General features: G+C 46.2%; 1 protein-coding gene across 5 annotated transcripts; it reads right to left on the bottom strand.

Annotated features, from left to right (window-relative positions):
* Nucleotides 1-1,665: 1,665 nt before the first annotated feature.
* On the bottom strand, nt 1,666-18,189 carry LOC107077953 (tetratricopeptide repeat protein 41-like). Of its 5 annotated transcripts, none has more exons than XM_015351942.2 (17): nt 17,776-18,188; nt 16,730-16,774; nt 15,409-16,256; nt 14,770-14,959; nt 13,983-14,227; nt 12,811-12,974; nt 11,247-11,709; nt 10,318-10,557; nt 9,375-9,561; nt 8,325-8,497; nt 7,247-7,377; nt 6,870-7,053; nt 6,348-6,495; nt 5,465-5,611; nt 4,365-4,498; nt 3,142-3,268; nt 1,666-3,067 (listed from the first exon to the last, which is right to left on the bottom strand). In XM_015351942.2, exons 3-17 carry the CDS (start codon nt 16,196-16,198, stop codon nt 2,563-2,565), a joined length of 3,828 nt encoding a protein of 1,275 aa, XP_015207428.2. In that variant the 5' UTR covers nt 16,199-16,256; nt 16,730-16,774; nt 17,776-18,188; the 3' UTR covers nt 1,666-2,562. The 5 variants fall into 5 exon arrangements, with proteins under 5 accessions (XP_015207428.2, XP_015207431.2, XP_015207433.2 ...); XM_015351945.2 differs by having other exon boundaries at nt 7,247-7,374; XM_015351947.2 differs by having other exon boundaries at nt 14,001-14,227.

Genomic DNA, 18,189 nt, shown 5'->3' with positions numbered 1-18,189 from the left:
CTTAAAGCTCCGCCAGACGTCTTACTGTTGGTAGCTGGAAGGTTCAAGCATCAGGTGTGATGCTGCTGTTGTCCTCTCCAGTAAGGTGCTTCACTAAATGTTCCAGTTTTGTCTGTGGGCGCAAATGTAAGATGTTATGGATAAAAGTGTGATGGTAACAGTATTCATGAAAGTTCTTCATGCGAGACAGGCGAAGGTTCATACTACTTTAAAAATACCTAATCTTCATCTTCCTATTAGTTTAGTTTTCAATCACAACAAATGAGTAGGCTAAACTTGCACTTTACTTAAAACTCAGATTAATTAAAACACCTGTAAATTACAAACATGTAAATTTACATACTTCTATGTCTGACATAAAATGTTTTATTATGCAATCGTAGTGATTTCTTTGCACATAAAGAACAATCATGTGATGCTGTATGTGACGCATGCTCTCCGTAAATTTGGTCTGATCATGCACGGTATTTCTGGGTCAGTGTGGATAATGTGTACATGACACTGAAGAATTACTGTACCAAAACACACAAAACTAATAATATAGGTCTTTCATGGAGACTAGCAGTTTAGAGTTGCAATGGAGCAGACCTTCATTACAGATAAGGGTGTTCCTTGTTTCAAAGTGCACAGTGAGTTGTAATAAACTTGGATCTCATAAAGTTATTGATATAAAACCCCACATGCTTGTTTTTTCAACTTTACAGCCTTGCATATCTCAGTGTTTTCTTGTGGTATTAAAAAGATGTGCCTTGTTAAACACTGAGAGAGATTTTACACATTCTTCACCGAGCTTCACCAAACACAGGGAAACAAATTTATAAAATATCTGCACAGGTTAGTACATTGACACATAGCTTTTCCACTGCAGGCTTCCCTGTTTCAGGAGTTTTCAACATTTACAGCTTATAAAGTGATGAACTTTGTGAAAAACTGCGGAAGAGTTTTATGACAACAATAAAAAACATGTTTGGCAGATAATTGACTTAAAGTCAAGTTGGCCAGCTGATGTACAGTAGCTGGATGAGACACAAATTGAGTTTTTGCACCGGCAACTGAACTTCTCCCATGAAACATTTGTCCAATGCTTAAGTCTGCATGACCTTGAAAATGTCAGGAGGTTAGTCGGAGTGAATTTCTGAGGTTAGTTTTTTCACCTGAATTTAGGAGCTGACCATCACGTGAAACAGATAAACTGGGATGTTCGGAGTTCTGAGGTTCAGCAAGATCTGAACAGAAGTGCTTTACAAAAAGTGTGACCAAGACAGACACAGAGCCAGGTCACTGGCAGTTTTACCTCCAGTCAACACCTTTCCTCACCTGATCCAGGACACCTGTGTGTTACAGCAGGGTCTTATGGTCTGTGAGTGGGAGGCCCAGGCACCATCACAGCAGGTACCAAAGGCTGCACTGAATTTGTAAGATCATTGTAAATTACATCATCACAAGCAGGAGTTAATTATTTTTTTAACTACCAGGTTAGAAATTTACTTTTTCCACAGCAAATTAAGAAATTCTGTGTTAGCATTCACAGGTTAGGTAACACTGGTTTCTGAAATCAATTTAAAATAACAATGTGACTTAAGCCTCAATAATTAGGAATACCAGCTCTAAATTAAAATATTTAAATTGACTACATTGATATATCATAGAATTGTGAAAAGGGGTTTATTAAATCTTTGATTACAAGCACATACAATATTTACTCAGTCATTGACTAAATTCTTCTAAACAATTTTGCTTTTATTGAACTATGAGCTGAAGGGTATAACGTATAATTATTTTAATCATTCTATATGAGACAAAAGTCACCCTTTAGGGGGGAACATCTGTTATCATTTTAATAATGGCAAAGAATCATAAACTGTGTTCTGATTAAAGGGTAACACACTTTATTACAGCTGAATACGCAAAATATCTTTCTGTACATATTTTCCTAAATGTTATTCTCTGCCAAATATTCAAAAATAGGTTTATTGACAACAACAAATAGACAGTCCGAAAGAACTTAACTGTTTTAGTGCTGAACAGAGAAGACTGCCATCTGACCTGGTACTGTACAAGTATTCAGCATTCTCAAAGAGATCGACACAAGCAGCTCAGCGGATTTTTTAAGAATGACCATTGAAATACAAACCAGGGGACACAAGTGGAAACTTCATGGAACTGCATTTATAATAATAATTCTTACACTTATATGGTGCTTTTCTAGACACTCCACTCAAAGCTCTTTACAGGTAATAGGGATCCCCTCCACCTCCACCAGTGTGCAGCCCCACCTGGATGATGCGACAGCAGACAGAGTGCACCAGTACACTCCCCACACACCAGCTCTCAGTGGGGAAGAGAGCAGAGTGATGAAGCCAGTTCATAGATGGAGATTTTTTTTTTAATCAAGAACAGGAGACCCTTTTATTTATAAAGGATTGTGGGAGGGTGGAACAAACTGCACAGCCACACTGTTGAAGCCAATACCTTACTTTCTGTCAAGAAACAGCTGGTTGAGATCCTTGGATGAGTTAGCTTCAGAGTACCAAACGAACCAGAAGGCAGAACATCCTCTTCTCATTTGTGACTGTTCTCAAGTTCTTTTCCGCCCGGTATTTCTCTGGCATGTCTGAAATGATTCTGAAAGAGCCTCTCACTCGGCCCTCTCGCCTGGTGCAGCCTGGGAGGGAATGGCTGTTGAAGAGTGGGGTATCTCCCGGGCTCATGGTACCATGCTGACCTGTGCAGAACTCTGCAACTGTCCCTCGAGTCCGGTTTCAGAGACAGAATCAGATTCTTGATGTTGCTAGAGGGTCCAAATATCGAAGTCTGGCAGGCTGTCCAGGGCCTGTAGACAGGGCATTTCTCAGTATGTGTTGTCATGAATGTCCTGCAGCTGCTTGAGGCTGATCTAAACTGGGAAACGTTTTGGGGTCTCTCCCTCAAGGCTATGTGAGACCGTGGCTTGAATTTCTGTGTAAGACTCTGTGCTGCATGATAGGGCTCCAACCTTTGTATGGTCTGTCTGGGAAATATGACATTGTGCGTAATGCCTGAATCGTGAGTCTCTTTCTTTAATAACCTGAAAGAAAAAAAAATAAAGTTGGAAAACTGAAAAAAATGGAAGAAAAGCCCACAGGACAAAGCAAGTCTCACCGCAGAGTGTCCCTGGTGATCCGGTCGTCGGGTCCCAGCAGGCTGAGCTGCAGATCCCTGGCTCTCTGCAGGAGTCGGATGGCTTCTCTCCTCTCCTGCCGGTCAGAGCTGGTCAACAGCAGTTTTCCTGGGAATCAGTAGAGATGATCTAGTCTTTGAAACAAGACTGCAATTTCTGCACAAGAAAACAATTTCTGAAACTGGAAAGTGGGCTTCCATAAACATTTTTTTTAAACGAATGCTTGAAAAACATCTGCTATTATGTTTTGCCTTCTCTTTCTGAAATGTTTACCTATTTCCCCACACTGCCAGCACAAGCTCTTCTCTTTGCCTAAGGGATCTTCCTTACATTTTCTACTTTTACCATTTCATTATCACTATCACCGAGTGTGTTTTAAATATTAGTTTGGGGGAAAAAAGGTAAGATGTGAACGTAAGCTTCATTTAAGTATTGATATGGAAGTTTGTGCCTCATGGTTCAGAAAACCTTACTGTAAACTCTGCATCTGACAAAAGCAACTAACATTTAAACCACTACCAACTCCACTTCTTGGAACAGATAACAGATTAGAAAGTTGGAAACCTGGAACATATACCAGAACAGAGAGTCTATAAACACTACCAAATAAAGTCTTCTTTTGCTAAAGAGGTTGACAATGAACAAAGTTCCAACATGTACAAAGTATAAAAGGTAAATTTTCTCTTGTCCTCTCTGGGAACTTGTGCCTGAGTGAAATGAAGTCGTGTCCACCCCTCGACAGCAATGCCTTCGCACATGCCAGGTGCCTGCCAGCCCACTCTGAGCATTCTGGACTGTGAGTAGCTGAGCTGACACACACACCAGAACACAACAGATGGCTATCATCAAGCTGGAAAACACACTAATGTTGATATTTTCTATCTTCTGATAATTCCGGTTATATTTCTATGTAGTTTTCATTAATTCATTAATTTCATTTAACAAATTCTTTTACTCAATAAGGACCTTCTAATTTGTGCATCTGCGAGGGTTCTGACTTACTGTTTAAAAAAAAGGGTCGCCTTTCATCTAATGATTTTTACACGTTTGCCTTCCTGTTTATCTGTTAATCCACCCCGTTTTATCTTGGTCACAGCGTTGGCAAGCTTCTGCAAGACTTTCGCTTTCTGGAACTGTCACGTCTGTGTCTTGGACAAACAACACTTCTGGGCCCCCTGCCTTGTACACAGGAAATTGCAGTTACCCAATTGGCAAAGAGTCAACGCCAGGCTGCATCCCAGTGGCTGTGCCAAGTGTGGAGACAGTGCAGAGACCCTCTGTTCTTCTTTAACTTTGATCACATGTTGGTAGAGTTCCACCACGTGTCTTTTGCCCGTGCTGAAAATAATTACATCAGGGTCAATAACTATAATAATTTGTTCCTTTTTGGACGGTTGTATTTTGTATAGTTCGTTTCATCCTGGCAGATCCCAAAACCTTCTGCTTGTTGGATGTTGGACCCTCTGCTGAAGTGCTGCCCCAACCTGGCTGATGTTCAACACACATTCTGTGTCAGCAGCTCACTATCCAGCAGAGACCCTGAGATCAGGTAGTTCATCAAGCTGCCTAGTTCTGTGCAACAGCTGATCACTCTGAGAGGTCTGTGGAAATAACACGCTCTCTCCAGACACTTGGTTTTCAGTGTTTTTCTCTTTATTTTTGTATAATCCATCCATTCATTTTCTAGCCTGCTAATCCAAGCACTGAGTACAAGGTGGGACAGACCCTGGACTGGATGAAAGTCTTGCGCAGGGCACAACCGCAGATAAAGACACAGCCACATGCACTCACACCTGGGCCAGGAAACCCATGTGAACATGGGGAGAACATACAGACTCTACACAGACAGCACCCCGGGAATGGAACCCAGGGCCCCAGCACTGGGCGGCAGCAATGCTGATCACTGCACCAACGTACTGCCCCCATTTCTGTAGCATGAAACTCACACACTACCACGAGTTTTCGAAGGAAGGTTGAATTGAACTGTGTTCAACATTTACAAAGGAATCTCTCGACCAGAAATACACAATAATGAACGGAATGGGCAGCGAAGGATACTGCAACCAGTCCTAAACGCAGCAGAGTATCCCCTCACTCAAAGCGTAGGCTGAGCCCCATGTCCAGTTATCGCTGGCTGGAGCCTGGGCCACGTCACTACCCGACTGCGACTGGGATTCCCACTGTCGGACGAGCCCACATGGTGGAGCGTCACCTGCTTTGGTTTTGCTGGAAAGCTGGCGACTCCAAACTGGGTTTTGCAGAACAGTGTAAAACGAAGATGGCACCAGGCTGGCTCTCACTCACCCCATCTCTCTGGCCTGACAGAGCAGGTCTGCCAGGTGCTCTTCTGCCTCAGCCACCTGGGGGTGCTCAAGGCCATACCAGCGATGTCTGATGCTCAGGGCTTCCTGGTAGCAGGCCTGGGCCTCAGAGGGGTCACCCTGAGCAAGCCTGGAACATCGGAAGACTGGGCAGTGAGGTACTGTCCACACCTGAGCCACCTGCATGACCAGAGCGATCGCTGACAACACCATGTGACATCCAGGGCTGTGCTTGTTTGAGGGAATGTCCTATCGTCTGAGGTCTTAATTTTAGTCATGATTAATGCATAACGTACTAGAACCAAACGTCTTCCTAATTTTACTGTTACATAAAAAGCCCACATCCTGCACACCAAAGTTAAACCTAATGCCTGTTGATATCATGACGATAGAATTTTATAATGGTAATTAAAAGGCTTTCCTTGAGCTAGGAAATGTTTATAATTATATAATGTAAACTGAGTTTCCGGCAACATTATCCAGGAGCAAAAAATATTTTCCGGATGTTCAGTGCCAGCTTCTGACCCAAGCCTGAATTAAGACAGGCCAAGTCACGGGATGCCAGGAAAGTATTCTAGCGCCCTCTGTGGGTTCTTCTGGGTAACGCACTGCTTTGCTATCCTGCACCAGAAAAGGCTTCTCGAGCCAGAATCATGGATGTTTCAATTTTCAGCTAGTCACCATGACTAAAAATTAAAAACTACCATGATTAAAAGGTAGAGGAACAGCACATAGCTCCTAACAGACTGGGCAACCCTGTTTTACGTCACAGACAAAGGCAAGAAAACACACACAGAAACAGAAAGACATCAGCACTGATACTCAGAGTGTTAGATATCAGTGAGGACGATTAGGGCCTCACCAACCTGTGCATTCCCTGAAGGAGCTTCACGGTAGCCACCCTGGAGGGGTGGGTGCTGGCATGACTGAGAGCACTGATCTCGCTCAGAATGACACTGACATCAGGAGACCCACGTCCAGCAAGCAGGTGGCACAGCCTGCACAGCACCAGGCCTGCAGCATGCAACAATGCACGGTGTGGGAGGTGCAGCGCACACTCTTCCCAGAATTAATACTCTTTCCTACCTGGATGTCTAAAATTATTTTTGTATTATTATTTTCCTTTCAAAAACCACAAAGATCAACATGAGTGCAAGGATGCAAGATACATTACATCAGAATTAATACTTTCTTTATGAAAAGAACTGCTTTGATAGTGGAAAAAGCAAAATTCCATAATGATCTATAGATTCTTTTTAGAGGATAAAAAAGTACTTTTATTCGTGGAGAATGACATAGTATTCCATCTGATTATTATGCGTCTCAGAGTAAGAGCATCTGACACCGCTGCCCTCATTGCTCAGGAAGCTTTCACAAGGAAAGACTACCTCTTGCTCTTTCAATGTGATCGCTGCTGTCAGGGTGGTGTGACAGGCAGGTCTCCGCAGTGCTCAGAGCCTTGTGACAGTACATCTCAGCCCTCTCTAGCTGACCCATTGTGCTGTAGAGCTCTGCAAGCCTCTGCTCCACTCTCAGCAGCACTCCCATACTTTTTCTGTCTTTCAAATCAGCCTTCAAAGAAAGAAAAACATTCTTTTTGATATCTGCTTTAAAACTGAAAATGCCTTTCAGTTAACACAAAAAGGTGCAGTCATGATGCTTACTCTGTCTCCTTAAAATTATTCACAATTGCTGCCAATTCAGGGAGTTTCTCACAAACTGTAATGTTGTAACATTTTAAAACTTTGCCCTTTTTATGGTTTACCTCTACAAGACGTGATTCAGCCTCCAGCAGTAAAAACTCGCTTTCCGGTGTCTTTCCCAGGTCATTTAAAATGTCAGCAGAAAAAGCCATCAGCCTTGCTTGAACCCAGGTCTCTGGTAGTGGTTTATCTACTGCAGGAATTGGGAATGGTTACTTTAACTACTTCACATCATTGTATTTACACACATTTATATGTCTAAAGCAGGTCTAAATAGCTGATTTTCCACTTTCATATACAGTAATATTTATAATACGTGTCAGGGAGAAGGCTAGGGGTCAGTTTTAGGGTAAGGGACTCGGCTAGGGGTCAGGGTCACAGTCAGGGAGAAGGCTAGGGGTCAGAGTCACAGTCAGGGAAGGCTAGGGGTCAGTGTTAGGGTCAGAGAGAAGGTTAGGGGTCAGAGTCACTGTCAGGGAGAAGGATAGGGGTCAGTTTCAGGGTAAGGGACTCAGCTAGGGGTCAGAGTCACAGTCAGGGAGAAGGCTAGGGGTCAGTGTCATGGTCAGAGAGAAGGTTAAGGGTTAGAGTCACGGTCAGGAAGAAGGCTAGGGGTCAGTGTCACGGTCAGAGAGAAGGTTAGGGGTCAGGGTCACGGTCAGGAAGAAGGCTAGGGGTCAGTGTCACAGTCAGAGAGAAGGTTAGGGGTCAGAGTCACTGTCAGGGAGAAGGCTAGGATTCAGTGTTAGGGTCAGAGAGAAGGCTAGGGTTCAGTGTTAGGGTGAGGGAGGTTAGGGTTCAGTGTTAGGGTCAGGGAGTAGGCTAGGGGTCATATAGGTGGTTCTTAAAGAATCCCAGAGCTTGGACTTCAACCCCATGTCTCTTCCAGTCATCCACACCTCTTTGTATAAATAAGTTTTTCCTACTATCTGTGCTAAATGAATTCGCTTCTAATTTCCAAATGTGTCCTTGTTTCCTTATTTCATTACTTACTGTGAAGAAGTACCATTTCTTTCACCGTTTGTTCTAGACTAATGACATTTAGTTATTTTAACCTGTGTGTATGAAAATCGCCTGAGGAAACTTAAATCAAAAGAAAATAATGAAGTGCAATACCGGTTAGTATCATAACTGTTGTACCTATAAATGTAGCTGTGCTCTTCCTCTCCTCAGATGCATGTTTCAGGCCACACAGGTTCAGGAGAGACAGGAAGGGATCACACCCTCTTCCTGCCAGCAGTCCCCAGTACCTGACCAGGTCAGCCCTCAGCTGCAGAAACTGTGCCGAGCTTCTGGACAGGATGTCAACAATCCTGAACAAGGCAAAGTAGTCTCATTCAGAATAATCATGACATCATAATGTAGGAATAATGGTACAAGTGAGAGGAGGCCATTCATCACATCTAGCCTGTTGGGTAGCTAAAACCTAAACTCAGGATCGAGCTATTTCCTGAAGGACGCCAGTGTATTGGCTTCAGCAACATGGTTGTGTTATTCCCAACACCCACAACTCTATGGGTACAGAAGTGTCTCCGGTTCTCTGTTTTAAAGGCACATCCACACAGTTTCCACTGTTTGTGTGCGTTCTGGTCTGTGTTTCCCTGTTTACTCTAGAGAAGCCCTCTGGATCCACTTCATCACTGCTTTTGTTTGCCCTGAGTCCCTGCAGGTCAAGAGCCACAAGGCCTTTTTCGGTATCACCTGCAAACTTGCCGAGTTTACTAACTGCTCCAGAATACGGATACACTTAGGTCTGATCTGCAGCTCTGCCACAGGGTGATTTCTCCTAAGACCTTTCTTGACAATTACTCCTTTTATAAAAATGTTGTGATTTAGCACTTAACAACAGCTTTCGTGTAAATATCCTTCTTGGATGCATGCATGGTTATTGAGATCAGATTTCAGAATTGGCATGTGACCTGATGGCTTTTAACAAAATCAGCACTTAAATGTGAATACCGTAGTCATATGCACAAGTGACATATGTGTTATTTTATTCCTCCAAATACAGGAATTACTTTTATAATTGATTCGGTAACTAAAAGTGCAATTGGAGTACAATTCTCATTGGAAAATAATTTTTTTTTTGCTCTATCAACACTTTCTCCGCTGATCCAGAAAGGGCAAAGCCATTTCTGAAATGCACATTCCCAACACCAGGTGGAGGCCCTGTGAGAGGCGGCGACTGACCCAGGATCACACAGGAAGGCGCGCAGCTCCTCCCAGGACTCGGCCCGCTCCAGGTGCCAGGGCACCTCCAGGAACACCCTCCTGCAGGGGGCGCCATGCAGCTGCTGGAAGAACTGGGCCAGAGCCCTGTGGAAGGCCTTCCTGCTGCCATCACAGCAGCCAGACTCCTGCCCGGCAGGCTCCGCTCCTGACAGGGGGGAGACAGACCTCAGAGCCGAACCAGAACGCTGACTCCTGACCTCCTCAGCTTCGCACCTTGACGCATCGGCAGTTCTCAGGACTCATGACCCACTGCGTGGCTCCCCTGCCTGTGGCCCTCCCCCACTAGAGAATGTCTCCCACAACCAGTTCCTCATTTCTTCAACCTGTAATGAATACAGTCAAAACCCCCTGCTTGTGCTGTGTGTGCTGCAGGGTAGCAGGGAAGTGAATTGGAAGGGCTACGTGCTGAGGAGCCTTGCACTACTGCATGTTCGCTTTGCAAATAAGAGCGGCCATCAAGCCACTCAAAGAGTCAAACGCCAATTATTTTCACTAGCCCACCCAATGTGGAACTGGCAGCGCCGCCCCACACAGCAGGTTCAGTGCCCACTGGAGGAGAGGTGTATCCCTCACTGCCTACACTCGCCTGGGAGGCCACAGGGGGCGCTGTGGTGGCGGCAGAGAGCCGAGAGAGCTCTGACAGACTGATCCCGCCCTCAGCCACTTGTGTGCAACCGCTCGGGGAATCGCAGTAACAGTCGTCTAGTGCTTGAACCCACAGCCAGGCTTGAACCCATGGCCAACAATCATCAGTGGAAGCAGCCCTGTCGTATTAGGACATGCTCTGAGTGGAGGACGATTCCCTGCCCCGGCCCTGTACTTTCAAGGCCCTGGCTTGCTGTGTGTGTGTGGCAGCAGAGAAAGACGGAAGGCAAGGGCAACGAGCAGCACGGGCCCTTACCCAGCAGCTGGAGGTCCACCGCCTGGTGCAGGGACTGGTGGGTAAGGCTCAGCAGGCCGCTGGGGCCCTCCTGGATCCAGTGCCAGGAGGCTGAGCGGAACAGGGCCCAGTCAAGCGGCAGGACCTTCCGGGCTCCGCGGTAGCCCAGGGTGTGCAGCAGGCTCAGCAGCTCCTCCTCCCTCAGCCCGCAGCGTGCCAGGCGCAGCAGACACAGCACGGCCCACACCCAGCCCCGCGGTCCTGCAGCACGGAGGACAGACCCGCACAGGTGCAACAGGTATCGCAAGACAGGCGGCCAGCGGCATGAGGTATCAGGGTATCACTCGACAACCCTGCGTTAGTCCCTCCGGAAACCCGACAAACATACAACATAATACAATCTTACAGTAGTTTTAGGAAGTACGTTTTTTCTGTAATTTAGGAAACAAGGAAGGGCATTATTAACGGAGTTTGCACAAATAAATCTGGCTTTTGCAGAATTCTGGAGGAGCTTTTTTAATACAAGAATCATAAATCAATGATACTAAAGAAAACTGCAGGCCTTGACATGACACTTGATCCTCCAGTTTTTACAAAAATGAGCTTACTAAAGCCTTCTGCAAACTTAATTTTCTGTCTTTTTCTCCAGATTCCCAAAAAGTGACAGGTGTCAAGTTTCTTTTGTTACCATTAAAAAACGGAAAAGGTTCTATTTAACCACTAGTACAGTTGAGAATTCAGTAAAGCTCACCGGGAATGAAAACCAGGACTGGGAAACCTGGTCTTAACACGTTGCAGTTTAATTTTCCTGCAGCACGTGGCACAGGGCTTTCCTCGGCTGATTACTTTGTGTGCGCATTCTTATCGGAAGCTTGGAAATTTGAATGCAGGTGCACATTTGGAATGTCTCTTGCCTACAGGAGAAAACAGCAAACCGGCAGGTTACCCACCTGCCTGTGCATCTCTAGCTGGGGCTGCTGCCCTCTTCCTGCCCCGACGGGTGGTGCTCTCACAACCCCAGCTGTAGTCCTGGACCCAGCGCTCTATCACCAGGGCCCACAGCTCCTGGACAGACCACACCCCCAGGTACTCCTCCAGCTTCTGCTCCTCGTCCTGCAGTGCCCCGCAGGTGCGCAGCTCGCCGCCCACAGCAGACAGAAACACCGGGAGGAAGCTCAGGTTTTTTGCCAGCAGGCCTTCCAGCTGAGCCCCCAGGATGTGTCTGCAAGGCAGCGCCAAGTGTTTCCGCACGATAGCTCCCCTCACGGCGGGGTCAGCTGGGCTGGGGCAGTGCAGCACGTGCACATCTGTGCGAGAGCTCAGGTACTTGCAGGAGAGGTCCGCGCTGCTGGAGGTGAATATCAGTTTGCACCGAGGAGGCAGGGGGTCGGGAAGCCATTGCAGTTTTTTCACCTGCGTCAAAGGAGCACATTAAAAACACAAACACACAAACACGATCTACCATTGAAAGCTTCCAGCTGTCTGCTTGCAATGTAGCATAACACTGACATTAACAGAGAAGACTGATTATTTATTCAGAATCCACAAAACCGCTGCTTGTGGTTCAAGGACATGGTAACGGATAAGTACTAAACCACAATGCGCAATGCTGCGTCTTCCTGAGCTACAGGAGACTGCCCTCCTACATTACAGGCACAGCGATAAGGTACTGATAAGGCTTGTGTTCTATTAAATCCTCTAGCACACTTGTGAAATATAAAGGGCCCTTTCTTTGCCCTACATGAAGGAGAAAAGCTCAAGGGTAAGCTAAAATTCCTACATTTTATTTATGAAGGACAAAGCTGAATTGGCTTTTAAAATACAAGCAAGAATGTCCTCTCTGCCTCTTGGACGATCTGGCATGTACCCTGTCCTGCTCTGTGTTTGCACTGGAACATTGCACTCATTGGAAGAACAAACAGGACAAAAGGGCAGAGAAAAAATGTCAGGTTTGCATAGCAAAATGGCTTCTGAGAAGACAACTCCATATTACAGCGCATCATGTCATCACAAGAAAAGAAGGAAGAGAAGGAATCAGTAGAAATTGTATTTACTGTGTAATCAATAACAGCCCCAACTAGCTCTGTTGGTAGAGCATGAGACTCATAATCTCAGGGTAGTGGGTTCGTGTCCCATGTTGGGCACAAGGTTCTCTGCTCCGTGGAAAGCGAAAGGCATGACAGAGCACAGAAAGGTGTCATGGCCATCCATTGCAACCAAGGAAGTCTCCAGTCGTGACGACAACTCGTACCGCTGGACCCCGGCTTCTGAGGTCGAGAGAGTAGGACTGCCCAGTGCAACAGCCTTCCCACTTCTAAAAGCTCTCCTGCACAGCTTTCTTCATGGAGCTCATCTTCCACACAGATGAGCTGCACAAAGTACAAAGGTCATCGTCGGACAGGACAGACGACCATCATAATCAATAACAGAACACGCCCTTAACCTGGAACCCTGAAATAAGCCCCAACCCCAGATCAGCCAGCCCGCGGCTCTGCAAGAGAGCCAGTGGTATACCTCCTGAGTCGACAGCCCGAGGGTCCCTTCCAGTTCGTCCAGCCCGTCCAGAACCAGGACACAGGGCCTCAGTCCAGCCGCTGCAGCAAAGGCCTGGACTGCCTGGGGGAAAGACAGGGGCTCCGCCGTGGCCTCAGATCCCCCTCTCCAGGCACCCTCAGCCCCTGCAGGTACAGCACCACAGGCTGACTGGGGAGGCAACTGGCTCCTTATCTGCCTCTTCCCATCTGCTCACTTCCCTTCTAACAATGCTCTTTTTTAAAATAAAATTCAGAACAGCCAGTTATATTGTGTTATAAGCACCCAAGCTGGGCTGGCCAGCTGTGTGTTTCTTACATGTTGGCTCACAGACACAAGTTCTGTGCCAGCTCACAGTGGAGAGCAAGGTAGTACACGCAGACTCCCCACCCACCAGCCCCTCAGTGCAGAACAGCTGCTGTGTCACCCCTCTGCCTGGGGCATCCTGGGCATAGCCAGCTAGTAACATGACCCAGGCTCGAACCCGTTACCGCAGCTCTCAACCTGCACTCCACTGCTTTCATCTATTGAGCCACTCAGTATGCCCCTCAATCATTCTAAGTAAATGAATCAGAAAATCAACTATTTTAATAATGTGTCCTCATTTCCTGAACCATGGTTTCATGCTCAAGCTGGTTCACTCTGGAGTTGTCTCCAGAAATGCTCCTCCATAAGGATGTTTGCAAATTGTGCAAAATGGTCCTCTTGGAAACACTGAAAACAATAGCCTTTTAGGGTATTTGTTATTTGAGCTGCATCTGTACACATTTTGCACTGTTACACTGCAATATTTTGAAGTTCTTATTGTAAGTCCCAGTGAGTAAAGACGTCCGATAAATCAATTAAGTAATAAATAACATCAATCTATCCATCTGTTTTCCAACCCTTTTATCCAATTCAGGTTTACAGGTGAGCCTAACCCGGTCAATATACAAAGTTCATGCAGAGAGCACTCAAGGGCTCCGAACTGAGAACTGACCCCAGGGCCCCTGGACTGCGAGGCAGCAATGCTGACCACATCCTAATAACAATTATCAACAATACAGAAAATAATATTCATAACACAGGTTACAACATGCTGTCAAGCTTCCAGGTGCCCAGTAATAAAACAGCTACAGTATATTATTGCACAAGCATCACGCCCTACTCCTCACAGTGTCTCGGTACACTACCGTAGCTTGCACAGCGAAGAGCTGAGGTGCAGTGGCTGAGAAAGATCCTGACATCAGCGCTGGCGGGACTGGCTCCCACGAAATAGGGTACGACCAGGATTCCGGAACTCTTCCGACAGAAATCCCGGAGCCAGCTGGCAACCATGGATGACTTGCCACACCCCCTGGAGCCACAGAGCAGGAGGATGGATTTCTGGGCCGGTTCTTCTGTCAGCTGCTGTCCTGAGCTGAAGAGAATATACAAAAACATATCAGTGGCCTCTTGTAGCTCAGTATTTCCCATTTTGTATTTCAAATTTATGTTTTAACTGCCTGTCTGCACTTCCCTGTACGTTTTCTGCTTTAAACATCACTTGCCACAGTATGCCCAATCTTGAATTTTATCTAAATCTTTTTTTAATTTAATTTTGCCTCTATGGTGTTTTCTGGTATTAACTGAAAACCTGACTAGTTCACTAAACTACCCCAGATTCTGATCATTGTCATAAATTAATAAGAGTAACGGTCCTAAGAGATCCCTGCAGCAGTCCACTAAGTACATCAGTGAATGTAACGGTGTTACTGGCTTAATTCAAACCGTTTTTTCTCTGGGTACTGGAGATGCACAGGGACATGAGAGATCACAGACGGATCAAGAACTGGAGTGGAGCACTCCCAGGCTAGCCTCAGAGTGAGATATCTCCTAGACTGAGCACTGAAGGTTAAACAGAAAAGGTCACTGAAAAGGGACTTTGAAATAACTACTCCAATCTTTTTTGGTACATTTTACCTTGTATTTTCAGCTTTATCAGTTCCCCTGGGAAGGACATTATCCTGGGTCTGGGCGTCGGTAGTGGCAGAGAGTGCAAACGCGTCGAGTGAGTCCGAGACCCGGCCCGACTGCAGCCAGGGAACGAAGCTCCGACAGCAGTGCTGTGCGAAGGCCTGGTGATGTGCGTGAGGGGGGCTGTGCTGAAGGCCTGGACAGTTGGCAACAAGGGCATTGGTTACTCTCAGCACCTTCACAAGCCTCTCTCTCTCTTCAGCCTTGAGCTGAAGAAGACAACAAGGCAGTAAGATAAGATAATATAAGATCACTTTATTGGCCATATACAAATACTTGAATTAGGAATTTGTCTTTTCACATTCCCCAGCCTGCTCTCCATGAGACACACAGACAGGGAGAGAAGCTTGGGGTCAGAGTGCAGGGTCAGCCATTTATACAGCACCCCTGGAGCAGCTGGGGTGAAGGGCCTTGCTCAGGGGCCCAACGGAGTAGGATTCGAACCGGCAACCTTCCAGCCACAGGCGCAGATCCTGAGCCACAGAGCCACCGCTCCACCAGCAAGACAATGCAGAAAAAAAACAGCACACAACGAATTCACAGGCTGTAAAAGAGAACCACATGAAGTATCTTAAGCCGGCTTACCAACAGATGTATTAACAGTGTCTAGAGAACAAAACTGTTTGATAATTGTTCTCCAGTCTTCAATCACTTGCTCTCCCAGCTCTTGCAGACTTCTGAAGAACCTGACAGGCAGACACTTATTAATGATCTTGGTCTTTAGTTCCCTCACCCTCTGCTCTTCGAAAGCTGTCTGCCTGGACATGACGCTCAGCAGTCTCTCGTTTTCGGCATCGGAAGCCCCATCATCGTAGGAGTAATCTCTGAAGTAGAAAAAACACCCAGAGGAGTCCTTGAGGGAAGCAGCCTGGGTGACCTCCAGCTCTGTCAAACTGCAGGTTTGGTTTCTGCCCTCGAGCACCCAGGGATAACCATGCTTGCTGGCAACGTAAAGATTTTTCTCCACTTCAGACAGGCCATCTAGACTATCTATGGAAGCTGGCAAAGGTGCAGAGCTCTCTGGCCGAAAAGCTCCATACCGTTGGCCCAGCAGGCACATGAAAACAGAACAACAACTGATGTAATCCAAGCTGATCTTCAGCTGTTGTGAGGAGACGAGTTTGCGGTGGGGGTGATGAGGAGACCAGTTCTCTGCTTCTCCCCTGTTCCACCGTAGGTTCACAGGCTTGAACCGGGCTCCTCCGGCCTGACATATCCTGTCAAGCTGAGGGAGGAGCTCTCTCTCCAGGTAGTTTCGTTCTGGCTGGAGATCGTCAGGAACAGTACACAGGAATGTCCAAACGGACGCTTCACGGGAGAAACAGAGGCAGGTCTCCTCTTCATCATCTTCATTCAGGGCACCAAGCCCCTCCATCTCCTTCACTCAACCTCACTGAAGTGACTTCTTGTACTTCTTGTAGTGATCTCTGTGCCTGGGAAAAAAGAACAAGTTACAGTATGTTAGCACGGCAGCTGATATTATTGTTAAAGGAAACACAGCAAGGTGTTAAAATCCAAAACCCTTTATGATAGCACAAAGTTTCCAGTCATCTTACATCTGTTCTTTTCCCTAAATTAAAATAATTAGCCAATAATTTGTTTCCAATGTATAAGAAGTGTCTGTGGTCTTTTAAACAAAAACAGATGCACTGTTCTATTCAGTGAAAATCTCTGTAGTGTAAAGGCAGCTGCTGTTTTACTAAAACATATATAGTTCTTCAGTAGTTTCACGAGCAGCAGCTGTAATAAAGGTGGACATCAGGCTCCATCAGTTCACCTCATAATCTTCTTTAAGCCCAGGAATTCACCAGGTTAATCCTCACCATTGTGTATAGCACAGCAGCAATATTCTTTTGTATTTTCTAAACTTTTACACAGTACCCCAAATGAGGTCTTCAAATTGTACCTTTCAAATGTGATGCCTTCCAAAGGTATCCAGCGCCTTCCAATGCTGTCCAAAGATAAGTTTGTTGAATAACAAATTATGAAGACAGAATTTTTAAAAGTGAATTTTTAATCAACACCTGAAAGCACGAACTATACATACATAGGTTAAAAGAAGAAGTCAACTGTCGCCACAAACTAAAAGTAAAAAATCCTAAACTACAACACAGTATGTTGATTGCATACGTGTTCACCCCCTTTGCTGTGGCAAACCTAAATTAGTTCAGAAGCACAAAACCACTTGGGCAAGTCAGACAGTTAGTTGAATGGTCTCTAGAGCATACAGCAATGGTGGTCCACGTGAAACTCAGGATTAACACTGCAAGGTTCCTCGGTCAGGTAATGAGTCAAGCGCAGATCCCACCGCGAAGTGCAAGAGGCTTTCAGAACAAGTCAGGAACAAAGCTGGAGGAAGGCACACATCGGGAGAGGACACATCCACAGACTGAGCCTCTCTTTGAGCGTGGAGAGGCCTGTCTTTAGGACGTGGAAGGTGTATCGTACCACACAGGCGTGGAAACAGGGGAGAAGTGACTGTGAGGCCAGTGTCTTCAGTGACTGAAGTGGGAGAACAGGTACATGTACAGGACTGCACAAGAATGAATCAAATAAGAATACCCTTTTCGGACATTTAATTTAAATTTTATTCTAACTACACCGGTTTCCGGGCTTAGCACTGGTTTCACTGACCCTCTTTAGCACTAGCCGGACCCTGGCACTAAACTGACACCAGGGAGCCCGGCTTGACTTCTCCCCACAGTCTGCTGAACACACTGGAGTGACACAAACGGTTTACTCAAACGGTTCATGCTGTAGGCTGAGAATCGCTGAGAGGCGAATCGCGGCCAGAGTCGCGGGGGCTAGAGACGTCCTCCGTTGATGAGCCGGATTGTTTTAAAGTGCATTGAATCATTACTGTGTTTTCAAGAGAACTGAACAGACTGAAAGGTGTAAACTGTCTCTCTCTCGCTTGTATCCTTCTGTTACAGCTGCGTCGTGTGAGCTCACCTGCGCGAAACCGGGACCCCGGACACCGCGGAAGAGAAACCAGCCTGGGCTCCCGTTGTCATAGCAACAGTGTCAAAGTGGTTGCTAAGGTAAACGTTGCAAGGTTCCCGGATGTTCAACCTTCGCACCGCTCGCGATAACTATTTCCTCTAGTTCGCAACATATCGCATTTAATCAGTCACTTTCCGTTCAAAAATGAGTCACCTGTAGCTATAATAAGTCGTTAAAAAGAAAACTGTGGAACAATTATTCTCTCTGTAATCCAACGAGGACTGCTGTTTATATCAGCCAATTGGAGCGAGCCACGCTCCCGACGTATGAAGATGGACATGGAAGGCGGTGATTGGCCGAGCGGGGCAGCGGCTCCTCCGGCCATTGGCTGCTTGTTGTGCGTGGTGTGCGCTGATTGGCCGG

This window comes from Lepisosteus oculatus, chromosome 7, assembly GCF_040954835.1.
Source record: "Lepisosteus oculatus isolate fLepOcu1 chromosome 7, fLepOcu1.hap2, whole genome shotgun sequence".
Lineage (NCBI taxonomy): Eukaryota > Metazoa > Chordata > Actinopteri > Semionotiformes > Lepisosteidae > Lepisosteus > Lepisosteus oculatus.
Note: the sequence above shows the minus strand (reverse complement) of the source record. Positions and strands in the feature narration are given on the sequence as shown.

What these genes read in the sequence shown, in the direction of transcription:
- LOC107077953 (XM_015351942.2), bottom strand. Translation starts at nt 16,198, where the DNA reads ATGGAGGGGCTTGGTGCCCTGAATGAAGATGATGAAGAGGAGACCTGC. An exon ending in CACTGTTAATACATCTGTTG is followed by an intron (nt 14,960 to 15,408) that starts GTAAGCCGGCTT and finishes CCAACTGTCCAG; the next exon opens with GCCTTCAGCACAGCCCCCCT. An exon ending in GGTGGACCTCCAGCTGCTGG is followed by an intron (nt 9,562 to 10,317) that starts GTAAGGGCCCGT and finishes CCCCCCTGTCAG; the next exon opens with GAGCGGAGCCTGCCGGGCAG.